Source organism: Ranitomeya variabilis, chromosome 8 (genome assembly GCF_051348905.1).
Source record: "Ranitomeya variabilis isolate aRanVar5 chromosome 8, aRanVar5.hap1, whole genome shotgun sequence".
Taxonomy (NCBI): Eukaryota; Metazoa; Chordata; class Amphibia; order Anura; family Dendrobatidae; genus Ranitomeya; species Ranitomeya variabilis.
In genome coordinates, this window is record NC_135239.1 from 92,045,793 (window position 1) to 92,072,306 (window position 26,514).

Genomic DNA, 26,514 nt, shown 5'->3' on the forward strand with positions numbered 1-26,514 from the left:
TGCAGTGAATCCTGGATGCGCAGTATGGAGGTGGAGGGGATACTCTGTGGATTGTTGAAATGTGTGTTTCCTTACGGCAAGGGCTAAGGGCGCAGGTTTAGGCCCTGAAGGAGGTGAGGGAAGCAGAAGCACTGGAGAAAGTGTTATCTGAAGGTATGTTTCACATTTCCTCGGGATTCCAAGACTTGATGTCTAGTGACACCTTGGTGTATAGTGCTTTAGCTCTCTATCGCCTGGTATGTATTAGCTTAGTTCTCCAACCCAAGCTGTTTAGTAGTTTAGTTCTCCAACCCCTATTGTCTAGTATTTTAGTTCTCCATCTTATGGTGTGTAGTGGTTTAATTCTCTATCACCAAGCACCCTGCAAGCCTCGGGGATTGCAAGACTTGTGGAGCAGCCTCTTCCCTGACTGCCACCACAGCCACTAGAGCCACCCAGTGAACAGTAAGCTACATGTAACACCCCTGTCCATGCTTCCTCATTCAGGTGTCAGTGTTAAAATGCACCCTGGCAGACATAGATTTTTTTAGGGAGCGAGTAATGTTGTCTGCGACATGCTGGTATAGCGCAGGCACAGCTTTCTTAAAGAAGTAATGTGATTGGCAACTGTCTCTGGAGGACTGCAACAGCCATCAACTTTCGGAATTGTCTGTATCCACAAGGCAGAAAGGCTGCATTTCCATGGCCAACAGATTGGATTGGCCATGCAATAATCACAGAGATCATATGCTGTGACTCACGCAGAAACACCTGCTATGATCTTTGTAGCGAAGAGCCTCAGCTGGGCTCTCTCATCCAGACAATTATTTGATTGGGCGCCAATTAATAGAGGAGGCCACAGGCTGTTCACAATAATTGTTTCTCAGAAAACTAACAGTGAGTGTAAGGAATATCCATCTCCAGATGGAATGTGTATATCCCGCCGTACGATCATTACTAACTCCAAGATAACCCAACACTCCTTGATGCCACCAACAAGCCAGTTTTATTTTAAGTTATAAATATAGACCCATTGGACATCATTCTTCCTTGGAGCTTCACACCATCAGGGACTTCCATCCACTCTCCCTCCAAGTAGTGGTAATATATCGTCTCCCAGGCTTACCCACTCACTAACGTGACCACTTTTCTGCCTTGCTGCGACACTTTATGTCCTCAGAATTGCCAACCCTTATTTTGTGAGACTTCAACAGCCCCACCTACCCAACCACATCCCTGCTTCTATCTCTAGCCACTTCTTGTGACCTCTGAGACACACAAAGATGGTAACAGCCCTTACCTGGACTTTGTCCTGCCCAGTTCAATCTCCTACCTAGATAACTCACCTCTTACCCTTTCTCTGCAATGAAATTAGGAGTGTAACAACAACGTACACAATTTTAGGTGCTCCCTCAATACACATCTGTTTAGGGTGGCCTATCACATTCCCTAATCAAAGTCCTTTCTATCTATAACCTATTCTCTACTTATCTGAACATAATTCACCATCTAACTCAACTCTAAGCAAAAGCTTCATGCAGCCTTTATCTACCGGTCATTTCCTCAAGATGGTTGGACCATCATTGTAAATAAGCACCTGTACTTTGTGTCACCCCCACCTCATTGTAAACTGTAAGCTCCGAGGAGCAGGGTCATCATTATTTTAGCTTTAATTGTTTGATTATCGTAAACTTTGTAATCTTTGACTGTTTTATATGAACTGCTGACTTGTAAAGCTTTACGGAATATGTTAGTGCTATATAAATAAAGGTTAGTATTATTAATAGATTGAAGATGGTGAGGTTCAAGCTCTTAACTTTGGCATGTGTAAGAGGAAACAATCTTATACTTGAGTACAACTTCACAAACGAGTGCTGGCCACTGTGCTGACACAGGGTGGAGTAGGGTGAACACGACAAGCTGCTGGACTGTGAGAGAGGTGCAGGTGGAGATGTTATGGTGGATTAAGAAAGATGGGGTGTGCTTAGTATCTAAAATCCATTAAAAACAGCAGGAATGTCCATTTCAATATCAGCTGACAGGCTCTCCCTCACCCCGACTGTAGCAGGTAAACAATTGGAGGTTCTTTGGCCGGGGTCTCGTTACAGCACATTGCACCAGTAAGTACCGGCTCATTATATGCAGCTTAGCCCACTAGTGGCCAGTGCACCATTTGCAGTACTCAGCACTTTACTTATACACATTTTATATACAATTTCGTGCAACTACTTTGTCCTTATTGTGAGTTTTTGACCAGCAGTACATGCACCCAGTATTACATATGTCTTAACCTGAGTGACTGTTGGCACTCCAAAACTTGGACTCATTTTATAGCAATTTTTCTTATTTTTTCAATATTCAGATGTGTGATTTTGAACACTATACTAAGGCTTGCTGGTTGCTATTAATAATTTTTTTCTGGATTCCCTTGCAGTCCTGCTTCGGCAGTTTCATTCTGTTTATTATCTTTGTTTGTATTGTACTTTAATAAAATATAATATTTGGTATAAGATACTCTTTTCCCTCTTTGCTATAATTAGTGGTTTGGGGGTTGTATATATCTATTGTCTACTGAGTTGTGCCTCTACTATCCCATTGTTGTGGGAATATCACGAAACTATCGACATTGGTTAGGTTTCCTGTTTCCCCTTTTCTTCAAATGTTTTCAATGTAATATACTTTACTTACCAACACATTTTGGAACATTCATCCACTTTCCTTCCACACATTTTGCTGAATCTCCTCCAGAAAATCCATAGTTATCTTTACATGTAAATTCAGCACTTTCACCATGTTTATATATTTTCTGATCTTGTACAACAAATGCATTTGAAACTACTGGAGCCCCTTCACATGAATCTTCTAAAAAGTAAAAGCAAAATAAAACATTGTTAAAACATCTCAAGAGAAAAAAAAACAGATTATTAGGTCATTGACAAAAGTGTGAAAATTTCTGCAAAATGCTATTTGAGTACATAAAAGTACAATTAGGACACTACACCAATGAGTAAGTAAATATGTTTCTAAAGGTTCTATTGAAATTCTCAACAGGTGTTGGTAACAACCCATCCAATCCACACAGGCAAAAAAAATCAAACCCTAGCTGTTTATGAATTAAGTAATGTGTAATGAGACATTACAAAGGGAAAAAATTATTAAACATGCTTAGTGAAATGTATTTAAATCTTTATACAAAAGCGTTTACTGGTGATGAGTAGGGTTGAGCAAAACGGATCGGTCATTTTCATAAATCGCCGACTTTTGGCAAAGTCGGGTTTCGTGAAACCCGACCCGATCCCAGTGTGGGGTCAGCCACGCGGTCGGCAATCTTCGCGCCAAAGTCACGTTTCATATGACGCGTTCAGCCCATTTCTCAGCCAATGAAGGTGTACACAGAGTGCAGGCAGGATGACATAGGTCCTGGTCTTCACCATCTTAGAGAAGGGCATGGCAGTGATTGGCTTGCTTTCTGCGGCGTCACAGGGGCTATAAAGGGGCGTGCACGCCGACCGCCATCTTACTGCTGCCGATCTGGGCATAGGGAGAGGTTGCAGCCGCTTCCTCAGAAGCAGGGATAGAGTTAGGCAGGGTACATTAACCCCCAAACCGCTTGTGCTGTAGCGATTTCCACTGTCCAACACCACCTTTTCTTTGCAGGGACAGTGGAGGCTAGATTTTTCTTCATCAGTTATTGGGCTGCCCTAGAAGGCTCCCTGATAGCTGCATTGCTGTTTGTACGCCGCTGTGCAAACCAACTGCTTTTTAAAAAGCACAAATCCTGTTGCTCCTTCCTTTCTGCACAGCTATCTTGTTTGTTTGTCCACACTTTTGTGTGCAGCAGTCCTTTTTATTGCTGCCTGCCATACTTTTCTGAGATTATTGTAGGGAGATAGTAATAGTAGTACAGTCCCTTTTTTTTTTTTTATATATATCTTCCAGCCACTTTCTGCCCCTGAAACTGTGTAGTGTAAAACAGTGGGCCTGTATTTTTCTGCACTGTCCCACACCTAAAAAGGGAGATTTATATTGCCAATCAGTGCATCTGCACCAGTCCTTTCTGTGGTATCTCTGTCAGTCATTTTCTGCCACAGAAACTATACTGTAATACAGTGGGCCTGATTTATTCACTAGTCTCCCCCCCCCAAAAAAAAAAGGGAGATTAAAATTGCCAAATCAGTGCATCTGCGCCAGTCCTGTCTGTGGTATCTCTGTCAGTCATTTTCTGCCACAGAAACTATACTGTAATACAGTGGGCCTGATTTATTCACTAGTCTCCCCCCCCAAAAAAAAAAGGGAGATTAATATTGCAAAATCTGTGCATCTCTGCCAGTCCTGTCTGTGGTATCTCTGTCAGTCATTTTCTGCCACATAAACTATACTGTAATACAGTGGGCCTGATTTATTCACTAGTCTCCCCCCCAAAAAAAAAAAAAAAGTAAGAGTAATATTGCCAAATCTGTGCATCTGTGCCATTCCTGTCTGTGGTATCTCTGCCAGTCATTTTCTCCCACAGAAACTATACTGTAATACAGTGGGCCTGATTTATTCACTAGTTTCCCCCCCCCCCCAAAAGGGAGGATTTATATTGCCAGTGTGTGCATCTGCGTCAGTCCTGTTAGTGGCATATCTGCCAGCCACTTTCTGCCAATCAAACTGTGTAGTGTAATACAGTGGGCCTGTTTTTTTCCTGCATTCTCCCACACATAAAGAGGGAGATTTATATTGCCAGTGTGTGCATCTGCATCAGTCCTGTTAGTGGCATATCTGCCAGCCTCTTTCTGCCAATCAAACTGTGTAGTGTAATACAGTGGGCCTGTTTTTTTCCTGCATTCTCCCACACATAAAGAGGGAGATTTATATTGCCAGTGTGTGCATCTGCGTCAGTCCTGTTAGTGGCATATCTGCCAGCCTCTTTCTGCCAATCAAACTGTGTAGCGTAATACATTGGGCCTGATTTTTGGCTGTCTCCCACACATAAAAAAGGGAGTTTTAAATTCACAACAAGTTTACATACACCTTCTACCTGGTTTTACAGGACCATATAACGATTGTTAGTTTGGTTACATTTTCCCAAGAATGAGGAAGTCTGGTGGAAGAGGTCGTGGCCGTGGGCAGTCATTGCCAGCTAGTAATGATGGTAGTGGTGGTGGTCATGGAGCATCAGGTGGTCGTGGGAAAAGCAATATAGCCCCTAAGTCTCGAGTTGTTGAACCAGCGTCATCGTCTGGCTACACAAGGCCTCGAACGCTCCCTTTTCTGGGAGTAGGAAAACCGCTTTTAAAGCCGGAGCAGCAGGAAAAAGTTTTGGCTTTCCTTGCTGCCTCTGCCTCTTTCGCCTCCTCTTCGGAAAGTGCAAAATTTAAAAGCAGCGCGTTGTCAGTGGATGTTCCCGGTCAAAAACAAGTCGCTTCCTTGTGTCCTTCACCCAGAACAACAGTGAAGAATGCGTCAGGCGACACAACAGGTTACTCCATGGAGCTCTTTACACATACCGTGCCTGGGTTAGAAAGGGAAATTGTTAACAGGCCATGCCCATTACAAGATGAATCGGACATAGAGTGCACAGATGCACAGCCACAGCTAGATAATTATGCTGTTCCATTGACTCAGATCACAACATTGCCCTCGCAGTGTACTGAGCCAGAATCTGACCCTGATGAGACTATGGTGCCCCGTCCCGAACGCTATAGCACCGGCTCACAAGGTGACACAGAGGAAGGTGCACAGGACATAGAAGAGGTGGTGATAGATGACCCAGTTGTTGACCCCGATTGGCAGCCATTGGGGGAACAGGGTGCCGCTGGCAGTAGCTCTGAAGAGGAGGAGGAGGAGCCGCAGCAGGCATCAACATCGCAACAGCTTTCATCTGGCAGGCCTGTATCTGACCAAAAACGTGTGTCAAAACAAAAAACAGTTGAAGGACAGCGTGGCCATCCGGTTAAAGTAGCACAGTGTGCAATGCCTGAAAAGCTATTCGATAGTAGGAAGAGTGCAGTCTGGCAATTTTTTAACCAAGATCCGAATGATCAGTGCAAAGTGATCTGTAAGAAATGCTCAAGGACCTTTAGCAGAGGTCAGAATGTAAAAAATTTAAATACAACTTGCATGCATAGACATTTAACCACCATGCACTTGCAAGCCTGGACTAACTACCGAAAGTCCCGTAATGTTGTTGCACCCGCTCACAATGAAGCTAGACAGCAATGCTACATTTCTTCCCTCACTGTAAGCCCACCGTTTACGATACCACCTGCAGCAAATGTGGAGGTATCGTCGCAAGGCCAAAGCAGTCAGGGAATCACCAGGTTCTTGGGAGGAAACACTGTATGTAGGCCAACAACAAGAATACCATCACCAATCCTCTCTCAGTCTGCCATGTCCACCACCACCTCCACTAGTTCCACCATATGCTGCTCTCTAGTCCAGCTCACCCTACAAGAGACTCTCATTAGGAAAAGGAAGTACTCAGCCTCTCATCCACGTACACAGGGTTTGAACGCCCACATTGCTAGACTAATCTCGTTAGAGATGATGCCCTACCGGTTGGTTGAAAGTGAAGCTTTCAAAGCCCTGATGGCCTATGCAGTGCCACGCTATGACCTACCCAGTCGACACTTCTTTGCGAGAAAAGCCATCCCAGCCCTCCACCAGCATGTCAAAGACCGCATTGTCCAAGCACTCAGGCAATCTGTCAGTAGAAAGGTGCACCTCACAACAGATGCATGGACCAGTAGGCATGGCCAGGGACGTTACGTGTCCATCACGGCACACTGGGTTAATGTGCTGGATGCAGGGTCCACAGGGGACAGCCATAGTGGGACAGTTCTGCCTAGCCCACGGTCTAGGAAACAGTTGGCTGTAGGTGTTCGCCACCCCTCCTCCTCCTCCTCCAGCAGAAGCGAGAGCTCGTCCACAGACCGCAGTCGCACGACCACTCCATCCGCAGCTGCCAGTGTTGCACACGAGGTGTCCCATTATGGAACAGCTAGTGGTAAGCGTCAGCAGGCTGTAGTTACCTTCATTCGCGGTGATGCGCCCTCTGCTGGATGTCCTCATGAACTGCAGCCTGGTAAAAGTTCCCATGCTCGAGGTAATATGAGGACATCCAGCAGGGGGCACATCACCACGAATGAAGGTAACTACATTTCATTGACCTACATTACCTTCATTCATTCGCCGGGGTTTACAGGCAGCAGCGAGTGCATTAGCACAGCTCCTGCCTGTAAAATATTTTAACCCCTTCAGAAGGATTTACATCGTGGGACGTGATAGATCTTCGGATGGTATGTATATTGTTGGTTTATTATTTTTCCTTTGTTATAGAACGATGGTCTTCAGGTGGATTGAGAGAGCAATAAAATATTAAAACAACCTGTGTGTTTATTTCATTAAAATACTTTTTAATAATGTGTGTGTGTTTTTTTAACCCTTTCATACAATTGGATTAATAATGGATAGGTGTCATAATTGACGCCTCTCCATTATTAATTTGGCTTAATGTCACCTTACAATAGCAAGGTGGCATTAACCCTTCATTACCCCATATCCCACCGCTACACGGGAGTGGGAAGAGAGTGGCCAAGTGCCAGAATTGGCGCATCTTCCAGATGTGCCTTTTCTGGGGTGGCTGGGGGCAGATGTTTGTAGCCATGGGGGGCCAATAACTATGGACCCTCTCTAGGCTATTAATATCTGCCCTCAGTCACTGGCTTTACCACTCTGGTGGAGAAAATTGCGCGGGAGCCCACGCCAATTTTTTCCGTGATTTAACCCTTAAATTTAATAGCTACAGCGCCGAAATTTTGCACATACACACTACTAACATTAGTAGTGTGGAATATGCAAAAAAAAAGGGGGATATGACATGGTTTACTGTATGTAAACCATTTCTCATATCATGTCAGGTTTAGGCAGGAGAAATGAAAAGCCGGCAATTGAATTACCGGCTTTTCACATATATCGCGCTGAAGTAAATATAAAAATATATAGATTTCCCAATGACTTGCATTGGGTTTCGTGTTTCGGCCGATCCGGTATCACAGAAGCAATTAATGTAAGTGCCCAAAAGAGACAATTATTTCACCGACTAAAGCACTAAATTCACAAATAAATCCAATACACAATAAAACGTAACATTTACTAATATTAAAGATAAAATTCAACAATCACGACCTAAAAAAGGCTACTGTTTGGCTAAGTAAAGATACAGGGTGCTCTCAGTCCCTAATGTGTAGGCTATCTATGCCCTACCTTGCTGCGGAGGTTGGCACCCTATGAAACCTGTGCAATGGCGCCCCCGCTCAACGTAGACTAGCCCTGACTCACCCTAAACAACCCTCAAGTGTGGAATAGATAGACAAACAGCAGACCATACAAACAGACAAACAGATAACAATGACTAGTGTGCCAAGTACTTGACTCACATAACCATAATAATGCGTACGTGTGCTCTTTTGGAATCAACAGTAGCACATACTTAGTACATAATTGCACATAACCCTATCTAGCCTGTAGGCTCCCTATGGGATTATCTGTACCTATATTCACACTGCCTATTTGCGGGGGTTGGCACCCTACAAATTCCTGTGCAAATGGCGCCCCCGCTCTCGTCGGCTGGCCCTAATAGGCCCTAACGCTGCCAGATGGAAACCACTGCAAAATTGCAAACAGGCTCTCAGAAAAGGCAGAGCGTGCAAAGGCTAATAAGTATAAACCATAGCACCTAGTCTATATAAATAAGAAAACACAAAAATGAGTGTAAATCCCCAATCTAATATATTCTAACAGTATGTTCATCTCGACGCATTTCTCTGAGGTCGGTTCATCAGGAGACATACTAGAAAAACACCACTTATCTGAATGACGGGTAAGAAGATAAACCGCTTGGAAGCACCGTGCGGTACAGTGGTGGGGAACAATGTCCATCCAAAAACCACAGGATCGGGTCAGCCCTGATGAACCGACCTCGGAGAAACGCGTCGAGATAAACATACTGTTATATTTCAGTGCAGCTTTGGGTCTGAAAGAGACGGAGATAACTGCTTGTTTTATAGTGTTGGATACCAGTGTATTTAATAGGATTAGTTCAAAGGGTAAGGAGGTGGAGGACTTTATAGCAGAAGATACATATATGTTGTAATGAGTATAAAAATAATGTCATTAAATGGTAAAGGCATGAATTCCCCTAGTAAAAGGAGCATGGTTTGGTCAGAGGTGTTAAAATCACAAGCAGAAATAATTTGTTTACAGGAGACACATCTGCTTGAAATAGATAATGGGAGATTTCATCATAATCAGTTTCCACATATTTTTTTTTCTAATAATACGGTTAAAAAATGTGGGGTCTGTATTATAATTAAACACACAGTGGCATGTGAAGTGTTACAGACATATGTAGACTCAGAAGGGAGATTTTTGATTTTGTCCTGTACTTTAAATGGGATATTACATACATTAGCGACAATATATGCACCGAACAGAGGCCAAGGAAAATTCATTAGAAAGGTATTTAAAAAAATACAGGCAGTTGGAAAAGGAGGTAAAATAGTTTGTGGGGATTTTAATCTTCCTATGAGCAGAGAGATGGACAGTTCTCGAGGGGGTGAGCGGAGTCGAGGGGAGTTGAGATCATTAGCTCTCGAATTTCATTATCATGATTATTGGAGATATGTCCAAGCATCAGAAAGAGATTATACTTTTTTCTCCCACCGACACCACACATACAGCAGAATAGATTATTTCCTGGTAGATGATAACATTTTATTAAGGAGTATGGAAGCAAAGATTGGTCTGATAACATGGTCGGATCACGCCCCCATATATCTTAAGATTTCATTGTCTTATCAACATACGCCCATATTCAGGTGGCGCATGAATGAGGAAATACTCCTGAATGAAAAGGTATCTTCGATAGTAGGTTCTGCAGTAAGGGAATATTTTGATAAAAATGACAATGGGGAGATCAATGATGAAACCTTGTGGATGGCACATAAAGCGGTTATAAGGGGGGTGTTATTACAACAAGCGTCTATCCTGAAACAAGGAAAGGAGAAGGAAAAAAGAGAACTTTTGGGCAGATTGCAAACCTTAGAATCTATCAACAAGAAGGTGGTTACCCCTCCAATCACTACTGAAATATTTTCAATCAGATTTAAATTGCGAGATTCAATGCTGTCTGCTCATGCGCATAACATGCGTAAATTAAAAATGAAGTGGTATTCCGCTGGGGACAAAGGGGGGGCCCTCCTTGCTCGAAAAATAAAAAAAAGAGAGATAAAGAATAGGATTGAATATATTTTGAAGTCAGATGGGTCTCATGTGAGAAACCCTATGGGAATAGCTGAGGAATTTGTTAAATATTACACAAAGCTGTATAATCTGGGGAGTGACCCAGGGATCCCACAACCCTCGGCACAGGGAATAAAAAATTATCTTAGATCCGTGAATCTTCCTAAGATTTCAGATGAGCAATTGAGCTATTTGAATGCCCCCTTTACAAAAGAAGAGATTATTTCGACCATAAAACAATCTAAGAGGGCTAGCGCGCCTGGGCCGGATGGATTTCCTAATTATTAATATCAAACTTTTCAGGAGGAGCTAGTTCCTTTCTTATTGAGAATATTTTCGAGGTGGAAGGACGAGGGGTCAATCGCTAAAGTCAACTTGGAGGCTACCATTGTCACTTTACCGTAACCCGGTAAAACACCCATAACCCCAGAAAATTTTAGACCTATAGCTCTCTTGAACACGGATATAAAATTTTTTACCAAAATGTTAGCCTCTCGTTTAAATCAGATTATTCCAGATCTGGTCTCACCAGACCAGGTAGGGTTTGTGAGGGGTAGAGAGGCGAAAGATGGAATACGCCGAATGATAGCTTTAGTTCGGATTGCGGAGCTGTCAGGCCTCCCCAGTGCATTCCTGTCATTGGACGCAGAGAAGGCCTTTGACAGGGTGCACTGGGGATATGTCCGGGCAGTTCTGGAAAAATTTGGGTTGGGAGGATCAATTCTCGCAGCTATTTTAGCCATATATGCGGCCCCTTCGGCAAGAGTGTGGACGGCGGGTGCTCTATCGGAACCTTTTTATATAACAAACGGGACGCGACAGGGCTGCCCCCTGTCCCCAATAATCTTTGTTCTATGTATGGAACCACTGGCGGAAAGGATTAGGATCTCGCCTTTAATTTCAGGGGTAATGGTAGGGAAGGAGGCTCATAAAATAAGTCTTTATGCGGATGATATTATTATCTCTTGTTTGAATATTAAACAGTCTTTATCGACAGTCTTAGAGGAGCTGAAAGAATTCAGTGAGATATCGTTTTATAAATTAAACCTGAATAAATCATCAATTCTTCCAGTGGCAATGTCAATAGAGTCCATACAAGATATGAAGAAATTATTTTCATTTCAGTGGTTAAAAGAAGGAATTCCCTATTTAGGGATAATGTTGACAACTACAGATCAGATAATAAAAGTAAACTTTACAAATCTACATACACAAATTAAAATTTTATTAGAAGATATGCATAAAATCACCACTTCCTGGGTAGCCCGTATTAATGCTTTCAAAATGATAGCCTTACCAAAGATTTTGTATTATTTTAGGACCCTCCCCCTAAATATACCAAAAAAATATATTAATGATTTACAACTACTAGTTAGTAGTGTTGAGCATTCCGATGCTGCAAGTATCGGGTATCGGCCGATACTTGCTGTATCGGAATTCCGATACCGGGATTCCGATACTCTTGTGGTATCGGGTATCGGGTATCGCAACAACATTAATGTTAAAATGTGTAAAAGAGAGAATTAAAATAAAAAATATCGCTATACTCACCTGTCCGATGCAGCCGGGACTTCAGCGAGGGAACCGGCAGCGTTGTTTGTTTAAAATTCGCGCTATTACTTGGTTACGTGAATTCCCGGCTTGTGATTGGTCAGGTCGGCCACGTTGCCGGGACGCGGACCAATCACAGCAAGCCGTGACGAAATTACGTCACGGCTTGCTGTGATTGGTCCGCGTCCCGGCAATATGGCCGCCCTGACCAATCACAAGCCGTGACGTCACGGGAGGCTGGACACGCGCCCATTTTAAAATGAGCGCGTCCAGCCTCCCGGCTTGTGATTGGTTGACCGCGGCGCAACCAATCACAAGCCGTGACGTCACGGGAGGCTGGACACGCGCCCATTTTAAAATGAGCGCGTCCAGCCTCCCGGCTTGTGATTGGTTGACCGCGGCGCAACCAATCACAAGCCGTGATGTCACGGGAGGCTGGACACGCGCCCATTTTAAAATGAGCGCGTCCAGCCTCCCGGCTTGTGATTGGTTGACCGCGGCGCAACCAATCACAAGCCGTGACGTCACGGGAGGCTGGACACGCGCCCATTTTAAAATGAGCGCGTGTCCAGCCTCCCGTGACGTCACGGCTTGTGATTGGTCAGGGCGGCCATATTGCCGGGACGCGGACCAATCACAGCAAGCCGTGACGTAATTTCGTCACGGCTTGCTGTGATTGGTCCGCGTCCCGGCAGCATGGCCGACCTGACCAATCACAAGCCGGGAATTCACGTAACCAAGTAATAGCGCGAATTTTAAACAAACAACGCTGCCGGTTCCCTCGCTGAAGTCCCGGCTGCGTCGGAGAGGTGAGTATAGCGATATTTTTTATTTTAATTCTTTCTTTTACACATTTATATGGTTCCCAGGGCCTGAAGGAGAGTTTCCTCTCCTTCAGACCCTGGGAACCATCAGGAATACCGTCCGATACATGAGTCCCATTGACTTGTATTGGTATCGGGTATCGGTATCGGATTGGATCCGATATTTTGCCGGTATCGGCCGATACTTTCCGATACCGATACTTTCAAGTATCGGACGGTATCGCTCAACACTACTAGTTAGTAAATATATATGGGCATATAAGAAACCACGCGTAGCAAGGGCGTCACTATATCTACCTATGGAAGTAGGGGGGATGGGAGTCCCGGATTTAATGGCATATCATAGAGCCTCAATATTAGTGGGTTTAAAAGAATGGTGGCAGATGAATGGAAACCACAGATGGATGCAGATAGAAAAATTTTATTCTAGACGGGGTTCCACGCGTCTGGCGCTAGAGACAGAGTTAATTCAAATGGGACCCACCTCCCCCTTATTGCCAACAATGCAGGCGGCAATCCGGTTATGGAGATTGTTAATACCCTTGCTGCTAGGGATACCATGTGAAACATTGTCAATATATGCCATTGAGCCCCATATTCCTTATTTAAACCTCCAACAATGGCGAGGGGCAGGTATACAAACTTTAGCAGACATAATGGAAATCACTGGAGTTATCCCTTTTGATCAATTAGCCAAGAAATATACCGGAATACGGAAATATTTTTATCAGTATTTACAAATTAGGAATTTTTTAAATAAAATTGTAAAAGCGAGATATTCTGGCACTATGGGAGAGGGAAAGATGGGAAAACTCATAGTAACATCAGGTCCAACTATAAAAGGAATATCAGTGTTTTATAGAGCTTTAATTAACCCAGTTGAAGAGATTAAACTGCCTTATATGGAAAAATGGGAGCTAGAGTTAGGGGAGGTATTAGAATTAGAACTATGGGGAAATAGCATAAAGGAGGTTAAGAGAGTGTCATCCTGTATAAATCACGTGGAACAATTAAAGAAGACTCAAATGAGATGGTATCTATGCCCAGAGAGAATTGCAAAATTTAATCCGCAATCCTCCCATTTATGTTGGCGAGGATGTGGACAAGTAGGCAACCAGAGACATATCTGGTACTTGTGCCCGAGGCTTCTATCCTTTTGGGGCAGTGTGTTGAAGCTGATTATGGAGATTTCAGGGGTAACGGCACAAATTACACCCTCAATGGTGATTTTACACATTGGTTTGGAAATATTTCCTAAAGAAATTAGAGGGTTGATATCACATATACTGATAGCAGCTCGAATATTGTTGGCTAGAAAATGGAAGGAGACCTTTCCTCCAACCCTAAAAGAGCTGACCGAAAAGCTGAATGTGAACTGTAAATATGAATTAATGTTGTCTCAGTCTCGCACTAGGAGAAAAAAGGTAGCAAAGATTTGGCAAACCTGGACAGCGAGTAAATACCATTTGTCCTAAAACAGTTGTTATAATATATATATATATATACAGTGCCTACAAGTAGTATTCAACCCCCTGCAGATTTAGCAGGTTTAATAAGATGCAAATAAGTTAGAGCCTTCAAACTTCAAACAAGAGCAGGATTTATTAACAGATGCATAAATCTTACAAACCAAAAAGTTTTGTTGCTCAGTTAAATTTTTATAAATTTTAAACATAAAAGTGTGGGTCAATTATTATTCAACCCCTAGGTTTAATATTTTGTGGAATAACCTTTGTTTGCAATTACAGCTAATAATCGTCTTTTATAAGACCTGATCAGGCCGGCACATGTCTCTGGAGTTATCTTGGCCCACTCCTCCATGCAGATCTTCTCCAAGTTATCTAGGTTCTTTGGGTGTCTCATGTGGACTTTAATCTTGAGCTCCTTCCACAAGTTTTCAATTGGGTTAAGGTCAGGAGACTGACTAGGCCACTGCAACACCTTGATTTTTTGCCTCTTGAACCAGGCCTTGGTTTTCTTGGCTGTGTGCTTTGGGTCGTTGTCTTGTTGGAAGATGAAATGATGACCCATCTTAAGATCCTTGATGGAGGAGCGGAGGTTCTTGGCCAAAATCTCCAGGTAGGCCGTGCTATCCATCTTCCCATGGATGCGGACCAGATGGCCAGGCCCCTTGGCTGAGAAACAGCCCCACAGCATGATGCTGCCACCACCATGCCGGACTGTAGGGATGGTATTCTTGGGGTCGTATGCAGTGCCATCCAGTCTCCAAACGTCACGTGTGTGGTTGGCACCAAAGATCTCGATCTTGGTCTCATCAGACCAGAGAACCTTGAACCAGTCAGTCTCAGAGTCCTCCAAGTGATCATGAGCAAACTGTAGACGAGCCTTGACATGACACTTTGAAAGTAAAGGTACCTTACGGGCTCGTCTGTAACGGAGACCATTGCGGTGGAGTACGTTACTTATGGTATTGACTGAAACCAATGTCCCCACTGCCATGAGATCTTCCCGGAGCTCCTTCCTTGTTGTCCTTGGGTTAGCCTTGACTCTTCGGACAAGCCTGGCCTCGGCACGGGAGGAAACTTTCAAAGGCTGTCCAGGCCGTGGAAGGCTAACAGTAGTTCCATAAGCCTTCCACTTCCGGATGATGCTCCCAACAGTGGAGACAGGTAGGCCCAACTCCTTGGAAAGGGTTTTGTACCCCTTGCCAGCCTTGTGACCCTCCACGATCTTGTCTCTGATGGCCTTGGAATGCTCCTTTGTCTTTCCCATGTTGACCATGTTTGAGTGCTGTTCACAAGTTTGGGGAGGGTCTTAAATAGTCAGAAAAGGCTGGAAAAAGAGATAATTAATCCAAACATGTGAAGCTCATTGTTCTTTGTGCCTCAACTACTTCTTAATACTTTAGGGGAACTAAACAGAATTCGGGTGGGTTGAGGGGTTGAATAATAAATGACCCTCTGAAAAGACTTTTCACAATTTAAAAAAAAAAATAAACAAAGAAATAACATTCTTTTTTGCTGCAGTGCATTTCACACTTCCAGGCTGATCTACAGTCCAAATGTCACAATGCCAAGTTAATTCCAAATGTGTAAACCTGCTAAATCTGCAGGGGGTTGAATACTACTTGTAGGCACTGTGTATATATATATATATATGTATATATATATATATATATATATATATATATATATATATATATATATATATATATATACATATATATAATTTTTTTTCTTTCTTTTTTTGTGTTGTAATTATAATTTGTATTGGAATATTTTATATTTGTGTTGTTATGTGTTATCTTTGAAAATAAAATAAACATTTAAAGGAAAAAAAAAATACTGACCGAAAAAAGGACTCGTCTGGCTACCCAAAATGTTGATGATCTAACCTTCATTAAAATGAACCAATCATGGATTTCTAATTATTTTGCCCCACCTTTCCCTGCTGACACCTAGCTTTCCTGTAAAAAGATCTTGATTTTGGACTCGGCTTACTGACTGCTCCAATTTCTCCATTTGCAGCTGCTGTATGTCCACCATTGGCCATTTTTACACCTCCCTAAATGGGCTGACTACCCCCACGGGACCGTGGTCACCACTTGGCGCAAGCACCCGTGCGAGTGCCGTTTGGCTGAACAGGTGGGTGTGCCCACTTTTGGGCGACGGCACTGGCACAGGGTCCCTCATAGTGCAATGAAGTATCTCTGGCAGTGGTGGTGGAGCACACCCAACGTCAGACACACCGTCGTAACATGAGGGGCCCTGGGCCAGCACCGCCGCCCACGAGAGAGTGTTCCACCCCCAGCTCAAACAGTGCTCTACCACTTGCAAAATTACCTCTCACTGCTCCACGACAGTGTAGTCTGTCCTGTTAAATCCTTCAATGGCACTGCCAATACCATTTGTTGACATGATTGATGCTAGTAAAAATATTCAGATGCCCTGTCCTACATTTACACCAGTTAATACTTTGCACCAACTACCACTGTCTGCAAGTCAGCAGAGGAGCCCACCCCTGTACCTAGGTATGCCACATGTTTATTTGTGATTTTTTTTTTTTTGCCAGACATTAACCTCAGTTTATTATATTGGCCTACTAACTGTGTCAGACACTCCTTACAGTTGTCCTCCACTGAACACAGCTAGGCCGCCAGCGTACTCCTGTAATCTATTTTTAACTGCATTTTGCCTATTACTTTTTTGGCCCTACTAACTGAGTCTGCCCCTCCTTGCAATCGTCCTCCGCTGACCACACCAATGCTGCCTGTGTACCCCAGTAACCAAGTTAAACCTGCATAGAGCCTACTTTTTTATTTTAGGCCTAGTATGTCTGCGCCACTCCTTCCAATCGTCCTCCACTGACCACACCAATGCTGCCTGTGTACCCCTGTAACCAATTTAATCCTGCATAGAGCCTACTTTTTTATTTTAGACCTAGTAAGTCTGTCTGCGGTCCCTCCTTGCAATCGTCCTCCGCTGGCCACAGCAAGGCTGCCTGTGTACCCCTGTAACCTATTTAAACCTGCACAGAGCCTACTTTTTTTATTTTAGGCCTAGTAAGTCTGCGCCACTCCTTCCAATCGTCCTCCGCTGACTACATCAATGCTGCCTGTGTACCCCTGTAACCTTTTTTAAACTGCATTGAGCCAACTTTTTGGTTTAAGGCCTACTACCTGTGTCTGTCTGCGCCACTCAATACAGCTGTCCTCCTCTGAAAAAAGCTGAACTTCAATTGTCAGGTTTTCAGCCTATAGGAATTTGAAAACTGCATTGGGGCTACTAGTTGGGTTGGGCCTACTAACAGTGTCTGCCGCTCCTTGGTGTTGTCCTCCACTGAACAAAGCTGAGCTTCAATCTTCAGGCTTTCGGCCTGTATTTAGAATTTTAAACTAGATTTGGCCTACTAGTTTTGTTGGGCCTACTAACAGTGTCTGCCGCTCCTTGGTGTTCTCCTGTTTTTTTTTTCCTGAGCTTCAATCTTCAGGCTTTCGGCCTATATTTTTAATAAGCAACTGCATTTGGCCTAGTAGTTTGGTTGGGCCCGAGTAACGGTTTCTTCCGCTCCTTGCTTGTCTCCTCCACTGAACAAAGCTGTGCTTCAATCTTCAGGCTTTCGGCCTATAGGGAATTTTAAACTGCATTTGGCCTACTACTTTGGTTGGGCCCTAGTAACAATGTCTGCTGCTCCTTGGTGTTCTCCTCCACTGAATATAGCTGAGCTTCAATCTTCAGGCTTTCGGCCTATATTTTTAATAAGCAACTGCATTTGGCCTAGTAGTTTGGTTGGGCCCTAGTAACTGTGTCTGCCGCACCTTGCTTGTCTCCTCCACTGAACAAAGCTGAGCTTCAATCTTCAGGCTTTCGGCCTATAGGGAATTTTAAACTGCATTTGGCCTACTACTTTGGTTGGGCCCTAGTAACAATGTCTGCTGCTCCTTGGTGTTCTCCTCCACTGAATATAGCTGAGCTTCAATCTTCAGGCTTTCGGCCTATATTTTTAATAAGCAACTGCATTTGGCCTAGTAGTTTGGTTGGGCCCTAGTAACTGTGTCTGCCGCACCTTGCTTGTCTCCTCCACTGAACAAAGCTGAGCTTCAATCTTCAGGCTTTCGGCCTATAGGGAATTTTAAACTGCATTTTGCCTACTACTTTGGTTGGGCCCTAGTAACGGTGTCTGCCAGTCCTTGCTTGTCTCCTCCACTGAATAAAGCTGAGCTTCAATCTTCAGGCTTTCGGCCTATAGGGAATTTTAAACTGCATTTGGGCTACTTGTTTGGTTGGGCCCTACTAACGGTGTCTGCCACTCCTTGGTGTTCTCCAGGTTTTTTTCTTGAGCTTCAATCTTCAGGCTTTCGGCCTATATTTTTAATATGAAACTGCATTTGGGATACTAGTTTGGTTGGGCCCTACTAACGGTGTCTGCCACTCCTTGGTGTTCTCTTCCACTGAACAGAGCTGAGCTTCAATGTTCAGGCTTTAAGGATATATTTATAAATTTTAAACTGCATTTGTCCTACTAGTTTGGTTGGGCCTACTAACGGTGTCTGCCGCTCCTTGGGGTTCTCCTCCACTGAAAAAAGCTGAGCTTCAATCTTCAGGCTTTCGGCCTATATCAGATATTTAACTGCATTGGGGCTACTAGTTTGGTTGGGGCCTACAAAAGGTGTCTGCCGCTCCTTGGTGTTCTCCTGTTTTTTTTTTCTGAGCTTCAATCTTCTGGCTTTCGGCCTATATTTTTAATATGAAACTGCATTTGGGATACTAGTTTGGTTGGGGCCTACTAACGGTGTCTGCCGCTCCTTGGTGTTCTCCTGTTCTTTTCTCCTGAGCTTCAATCTTCAGGCTTTCGGCCTGTATTTAGAATGTTAAACTGCATTTGGCCTAGTAGTTTTGTTGGGCCAACTAACGGTGTCTGCCGCTCCTTGGTGTTCTCCTGTTTTTTTTTCCTGAGCTTCAATCTTCAGGCTTTCGGCCTATATTTTTAATAAGCAACTGCATTTGGCCTAGTAGTTTGGTTGGGCCCTAGTAACGGTGTCTGCCGCTCCTTGCTTGTCTCCTCCACTGAACAAAGCTGAGCTTCAATCTTCAGGCTTTCGGCCTATAGGGAATTTTAAACTGCATTTGGCCTACTACTTTGGTTGGGCCCTAGTAACGGTGTCTGCCGCTCCTTGCTTGTCTCCTCCACTGAACAAAGCTGAGCTTGAATCTTCAGGCTTTCGGCCTATAGGGAATTTTAAACTGCATTTGGCCTACTACTTTGGTTGGGCCCTAGTAACGATGTCTGCTGCTCCTTGGTGTTCTCCTCCACTGAATATAGCTGAGCTTCAATCTTCAGGCTTTCGGCCTATATTTTTAATAAGCAACTGCATTTGGCCTAGTAGTTTGGTTGGGCCCTAGTAACGGTGTCTGCCGCTCCTTGCTTGTCTCCTCCACTGAGCAAAGCAATGCCGCCTGTTGTGAATTCTGTTTGTGGGCTCCCCCGGTGGTGTTTTATGGTAGTGCCACTTATTTGCCTTCTTCTATCCTTGATCACCTGTTGACACCCATTAGGGGAGTTTCCTATTTAAGGCTGCTTGGCTGCTGGTCTGATGCCGGCCAACAATGTATCAGTAGCATTCTGTTGCATTCTCCTGCCTCAAGATCCTGTTCAGCTAAGTTGAATTTTGTTTCTAGTTTATTCTATTTTTGTCCAGCTATTTGCAATGTGACTCTCTGTAGCTGGAAGCTCTCGTGGACTGGAATTGCCACTCCAGTGGCATGAGTTGTCACTGGAGTTTTAAAGTAATTTCAGGATGGTGTTTTTGAGTAGTGTTTTGAAGTTGACCGTGAAGTGACTCTTTCCTGTACTTCTGCTATTTAGTAAGCGGACCTCACTGTGCTAAATCTGCTGTTCATCCTACGTATGTCTTTTCCTCTTGACTCACCGTCAATATCTGTTGGGGGCTGCTATCTCCTTTTGGGGTTCATCTCTGGAGGTAAGGCAGGCCTGTATATTCCTCTGATAGGGGTAGTTAGATCTCCGGCTGGCGCATGGTGTCTAGGGCATCGTAGGAAACACTCCCCGGCTACTTCCAGTGTCGTGTCAGGTTCAGGTCACGGTCACTTTAGTTCCCATCACCCGAGAGCTAGTCCGTTGTTATTTTGATTTCCCTGCCATTGGGAAAATCATAATAGTTTGGCCGGCCACATGTGTTAAAACTATGCACTAAAGCAGGAAAGGATATGAAAAGGTTTTTTTTCCTTCTGTGTTTGGAAAGTGCACCTTAGTGCTTATTTGTACTCCTTGCTTAAACTGCAGTCTTCAGCATTTTTTTTTTTTTTTCCTCTCCTCTTAATCTCTGAATGGCTTTGGTTACACCTGTTTGAATCATGGATCCACAGAGTTTGGTTGCAGGTCTGAATAACCTGGCTACAAAGGTCCAGAACTTACAAGATTTTGTTATACGTGCTCCAATGTCTGAACCTAAGATCCCTATGCCTGAATTTTTTACCGGAGACAGATCCCGTTTTTTGAATTTCAGAGAGAATTGTAAATTGTTTTTGTCTCTGAAATCTCACTCTGCTGGTGATCCTGCGCAACAGGTTAAAATTGTTATTTCTCTATTGCGGGGTTACCCACAAAGTTGGGCATTTGCATTGTCGCCAGGGGATCCTGCGTTATTAAATGTAGATGCGTTTTTTCTGGCTTTGGGGTTGCTTTATGAAGAACCTAATTTAGAGATTTTGGCTGAGAAAGCCTTGATAGCTCTTTCTCAAGGGCAAGATGAAGCTGAGATATACTGCCAAAAATTTCGTAAATGGTCGGTGCTTACTAAATGGAATGAGTGCGCTCTAGCAGCTAATTTCAGAGAAGGTCTCTCTGATGCCGTGAAGGATGTCATGGTGGGGTTCCCTGTGCCTACAGGTCTGAATGATGCCATGAAATTGGCTATCCAGATTGATCGGCGCTTACGGGAGCGCAAATCTGTGCACCATATGGCGGTATCTTCTGAGCAAAAACCTGTGCACCATATGGCGGTATCTTCTGAGCAAAAACCTGTGCACCATATGGCGGTATCTTCTGAGCAAAAACCTGTGCATCATTTGGCGGTGACCTCTGAAAAGGCACCAGAGCATATGCAATGCGATAGTGTATTGTCTAGAGGCGAACGACAGAATTACAGGCGCAAAAATGGGTTGTGCTTCTATTGTGGAGATCCAGCTCATGTTATATCAGCATGCTCTAAACGCATAAAGAAGGTTGATAAAAAGGTTGATAAATCTTTTTCTATGGGTACCTTGCAGTCTAAATTTCTTTTGTCCGTGACATTGATTTGTACTTTATCATCTGTTACTGTGGATGCTTATGTGGATTCTGGCGCCGCTCTGAGTCTCATGGATTGGTCCTTTGCCAAGCGTTGTGGGTTTGATTTAGAGCCTCTGGAGGTTTCTATTCCCTTAAAGGGTATTGATTCTACACCTTTGGCTAGCAATAAACCACAATATTGGACACAAGTGACTATGCATCTGTCCCCAGACCATCAGGAGATTATTCGTTTCCTTGTGTTATATAATCTACATGACGTATTAGTACTTGGATTACCATGGTTACAAATTCATAATCCAGTCTTGGACTGGAGATCAATGTCTGTGCTGAGCTGGGGATGTCAGGGGATTCATGGGGATGCACCTTTGGTTCCCATTTCTTCATCTACTCCCTCTGAGATCCCAGCATTTCTGTCAGATTTTTATGATGTCTTTCAGGAGCCTAAAACTGATTCTCTCCCTCCTCACAGAGAGTGTGACTGCGCTATTGAGTTGATTCCCGGTAGTAAATTTCCTAAGGGTCGCTTGTTTAATTTGTCTGTACCTGAACATACTGCTATGCGGGAGTATATCAGAGAATCTTTGGAAAAGGGTCATATTCGCCCCTCTTTGTCTCCACTGGGGGCAGGGTTTTTCTTTGTGGGTAAAAAGGATGGTTCATTGAGACCTTGTATCGACTATCGACTTCTGAATAAGATTACAGTTAAATACCAGTATCCGTTACCTTTACTGACTGATCTTTTTGCTCGCATAAAGGGGGCGAAGTGGTTCACTAAGATCGATCTACGTGGTGCGTATAATTTGGTGCGGATTAAGCAGGGGGATGAGTGGAAGACCGCATTTAATACGCCTGAAGGCCATTTTGAGTATTTGGTAATGCCTTTCGGTCTCGCGAATGCCCCTTCCGTTTTTCAGTCCTTTATGCACGATATTTTCCGTGAATATCTGCATAAATTTATGATTGTGTATTTGGATGATATTTTGATTTTTTCGGAGGACTGGGAATCTCATTTTCAACAGGTCAGGAGAGTTTTTCAGGTTTTACGAGCTAATTCTCTATTTGTGAAGGGCTCAAAGTGTATTTTGGGGGTTCAGAGAATTTCCTTTTTGGGATATATTTTTTCCCCTTCATCTATGGAGATGGACCCTGTTAAGGTTCAGGCTATTTGTGATTGGGTACAACCTACTTCTCTAAAGAGTCTTCAGAAATTCTTGGGATTTGCTAATTTCTATCGCCGATTCATAGCGGGTTTTTCTGCCATTGCTAAACCTTTGACTGATTTGACCAAGAAGGGTGCTGATGTTGCCAATTGGTCCTCTGCGGCTGTGGAGGCCTTTCGGGAGCTTAAGCGCCGCTTTTCTTCTGCTCCTGTGTTGCGCCAGCCTGATGTTTCGCTCCCGTTCCAGGTTGAAGTAGATGCTTCCGAGATCAGAGCAGGTGCAGTTTTGTCGCAGAAAGGTCCTGACTGCTCAGTGATGAGACCATGTGCGTTTTTCTCTCGAAAGTTTTCGCCCGCTGAGCAAAATTATGATGTTGGAAATCGGGAGCTCTTGGCCATGAAGTGGGCATTTGAGGAGTGGCGTCATTGGCTTGAGGGTGCTAGACACCAGGTGGTGGTCTTGACTGACCACAAAAATCTAATTTATCTTGAGTCAGCCAGGCGTCTGAATCCTAGACAGGCGCGCTGGTCGTTGTTTTTCTCTCGATTTAACTTTGTGGTTTCATATCTGCCTGGGTCTAAGAATGTGAGGGCGGATGCCCTCTCTAGGAGTTTTGAGCCTGACTCGCCTGGTGATTCCGAACCTACTGGCATCCTGAAGGATGGGGTGATATTGTCAGCTGTCTCCCCAGACCTGCGGCGCTCTTTGCAGGAGTTTCAGGTGGATAGGCCTGATCACTGTCCGCCTGGTAGATTGTTTGTCCCTGATGACTGGACCAGTAGAGTTATTTCGGAGGTTCACTCTTCCACGTTGGCAGGTCATCCTGGAATTTTTGGCACCAGGGATCTGGTGTCTAGGTCCTTTTGGTGGCCTTCGTTGTCTCGAGATGTACGTATTTTTGTGCAGTCTTGTGATGTTTGTGCTCGGGCTAAGCCCTGCTGTTCCCGGGCCAGCGGGTTGTTGTTGCCCTTGCCTATTCCTAAGAGGCCTTGGACGCACATCTCTATGGACTTTATTTCTGACCTTCCTGTTTCTCGTAGGATGTCCGTCATCTGGGTGGTGTGTGACCGTTTTTCCAAGATGGTTCACTTGGTACCTTTGCCCAAATTGCCCTCCTCCTCTGAGCTGGTCCCTCTATTTTTTCAGAATGTTGTGCGTTTGCATGGTATTCCTGAGAATATAGTGTCTGACAGGGGTACTCAGTTTGTGTCTAGATTTTGGCGGGCGTTCTGTGCCAGGATGGGCATCGACTTGTCTTTTTCGTCTGCATTCCATCCTCAGACTAATGGCCAGACTGAGCGTACTAATCAGACCTTGGAGACTTACTTGAGGTGTTTTGTGTCCGCTGATCAGGACGATTGGCTTGATTTTTTGCCATTGGCAGAGTTTGCCCTTAACAATCGGGCCAGTTCTGCCACTTTGGTTTCTCCATTTTTTTGTAATTCAGGGTTTCACCCTCGCTTTTCGTCCGGTCAATTGGAGTCTTCGGATTGTCCTGGAGTAGATGCTGTGGTTGATAGAATGCATCAGATTTGGGGACAGGTTGTGGACAATCTGAAGTTGTCCCAGGAGAAGACTCAACAGTTCACTAATCGTCATCGGCGTGTCGGTCCTCGTCTTTGTGTTGGGGACCTGGTTTGGTTGTCTTCTCGATTTGTTCCTATGAAGGTCTCGTCTCCTAAGTTTAAGCCTCGGTTTATCGGCCCTTATAGGATTCTGGAGGTTCTCAATCCTGTGTCCTTTCGTTTGGACCTCCCAGCATCTTTTACTATTCATAATGTTTTTCATCGGTCATTGTTGCGGAGGTATGAGGTGCCGGTTGTTCCGTCTGCTGATCCTCCTGCTCCTGTGCTGGTTGAGGGTGAGTTGGAGTATGTGGTGGAAAAGATCTTGGACTCCCGTGTTTCCAGACGGAAACTTCAGTATCTGGTTAAGTGGAAAGGCTATGGTCAGGAGGATAATTCTTGGGTGACAGCATCTGATGTTCATGCTCCTGATTTGGTTCGTGCATTTCATAGTGCTCATCCAGATCGCCCTGGTGGTTCTGGTGAGGGTTCGGTGCCCCCTCCTTAAGGGGGGGGTACTGTTGAGAATTCTGTTTGTGGGCTCCCCCGGTGGTGTTTTATGGTAGTGCCACTTATTTGCCTTCTTCTATCCTTGATCACCTGTTGACACCCATTAGGGGAGTTTCCTATTTAAGGCTGCTTGGCTGCTGGTCTGATGCCGGCCAACAATGTATCAGTAGCATTCTGTTGCATTCTCCTGCCTCAAGATCCTGTTCAGCTAAGTTGAATTTTGTTTCTAGTTTATTCTATTTTTGTCCAGCTATTTGCAATGTGACTCTCTGTAGCTGGAAGCTCTCGTGGACTGGAATTGCCACTCCAGTGGCATGAGTTGTCACTGGAGTTTTAAAGTAATTTCAGGATGGTGTTTTTGAGTAGTGTTTTGAAGTTGACCGTGAAGTGACTCTTTCCTGTACTTCTGCTATCTAGTAAGCGGACCTCACTGTGCTAAATCTGCTGTTCATCCTACGTATGTCTTTTCCTCTTGACTCACCATCAATATCTGTGGGGGGCTGCTATCTCCTTTTGGGGTTCATCTCTGGAGGTAAGGCAGGCCTGTATATTCCTCTGATAGGGGTAGTTAGATCTCCGGCTGGCGCGTGGTGTCTAGGGCATCGTAGGAAACACTCCCCGGCTACTTCCAGTGTCGTGTCAGGTTCAGGTCACGGTCACTTTAGTTCCCATCACCGGAGAGCTAGTCCGTTGTTATTTTGATTTCCCTGCCATTGGGAAAATCATAACAGCCGCCTGGTTAGTCCTGTTACCAATTTTGAACTGCATTTAGCCCACTTTATTATTTGGGCCCATATCTGTGTTTCCTCCTCATCCTTCCCATTGCCCAGCCAGTGCTAGATGAGTCTGCTGGTACATTGACCCAGACCACTACATTCCCGTTGCATGCTACACAGCCATAATCTGACCCTGCTGAAAGTCAGGTTCCCCTTCCCGCATACTATACCACCTTACACGGGGACAAAGAGGAAGGTGCAAATGAAAGTGCAGGTTCCTTCATCAGGTGGGGGGCATACTCGTTGGCGACGTCACTGGCACAAGGCCCCTCATAGTATGCAAAAGTGTCACTGCCGGTGGGAGGCGCCCCCGCCGTGCAAACACACCACCGTACTTTGAGGGGCCCTGTGCAAGTGCCAATGCGAACGAGTGGGCCTCCCTTGCTTGCTCAGGATCACAGCACTTGTAAAGTTGAAATACTTACCTCTCCCTGCTCCACCACCGTGATGTAGTCCACGTTTCCTGGGCCCACTAAAAACTTGAACCAGCCCTACCCCTCACAACTTTAGCCAAATGACCCCCAATTTCCAATGCCTAACTATTATTACAAGGTAAATTAAGATTGACAAGCTTCAGTAACAAGAATGGATGTTTTTGCCATTAAAATGGGCACTGTAGGTGTTTTCCTGGCCTCTACTCACTGCAGACTATGCTTCCCCATTGACTTGCATTGGGTTTCATGTTTCGGTCGATCCCCGACTTTTCGAGATAATCGGCCGATTTCACTCGACTCGACTTTTGAGAAAGTCATGTTTCGCGAAACCCGACTCGATCTTAAAAAAGTAAAAGTCGCTCAACCCTAGTGATGAGAACTTCAAGATGACCCCTGTATGAAGAAACTAGCATTGCTTAACAGTAATTTTGGTCCATTTCTCCACACAAACACTCTTCAAATATGAAACATTCTATGGGCTCCTTCTATCAAATTTAAGGTTTCATTTTCTCAGCCATACAGTGCTATGTGGTCTGTGAACATTTCTGTGACCTCTAAAACAGAGAAAAAGCTTTTAAAATGTTGTACGGTTCCATTTCTCAGCCATACAGTGTTTCGTGTTCTGAGGACATTTCTGTGATCTCTACAACTGAGAA

General features: G+C 44.3%; 1 protein-coding gene across 2 annotated transcripts in view; it reads right to left on the minus strand.

Moving 5' to 3' along the window:
• The window catches only part of CFH (complement factor H), a 919,877-nt gene that overhangs the window by 260,685 nt on the left and 632,678 nt on the right, over window positions 1-26,514 (minus strand). For both annotated transcript variants that reach the window (XM_077276558.1, XM_077276556.1), the window contains exon 18: window positions 2,668-2,841. In XM_077276558.1, the coding sequence (XP_077132673.1) occupies window positions 2,668-2,841 (174 nt within the window). The remainder of the gene's footprint in view (window positions 1-2,667; window positions 2,842-26,514) is intronic.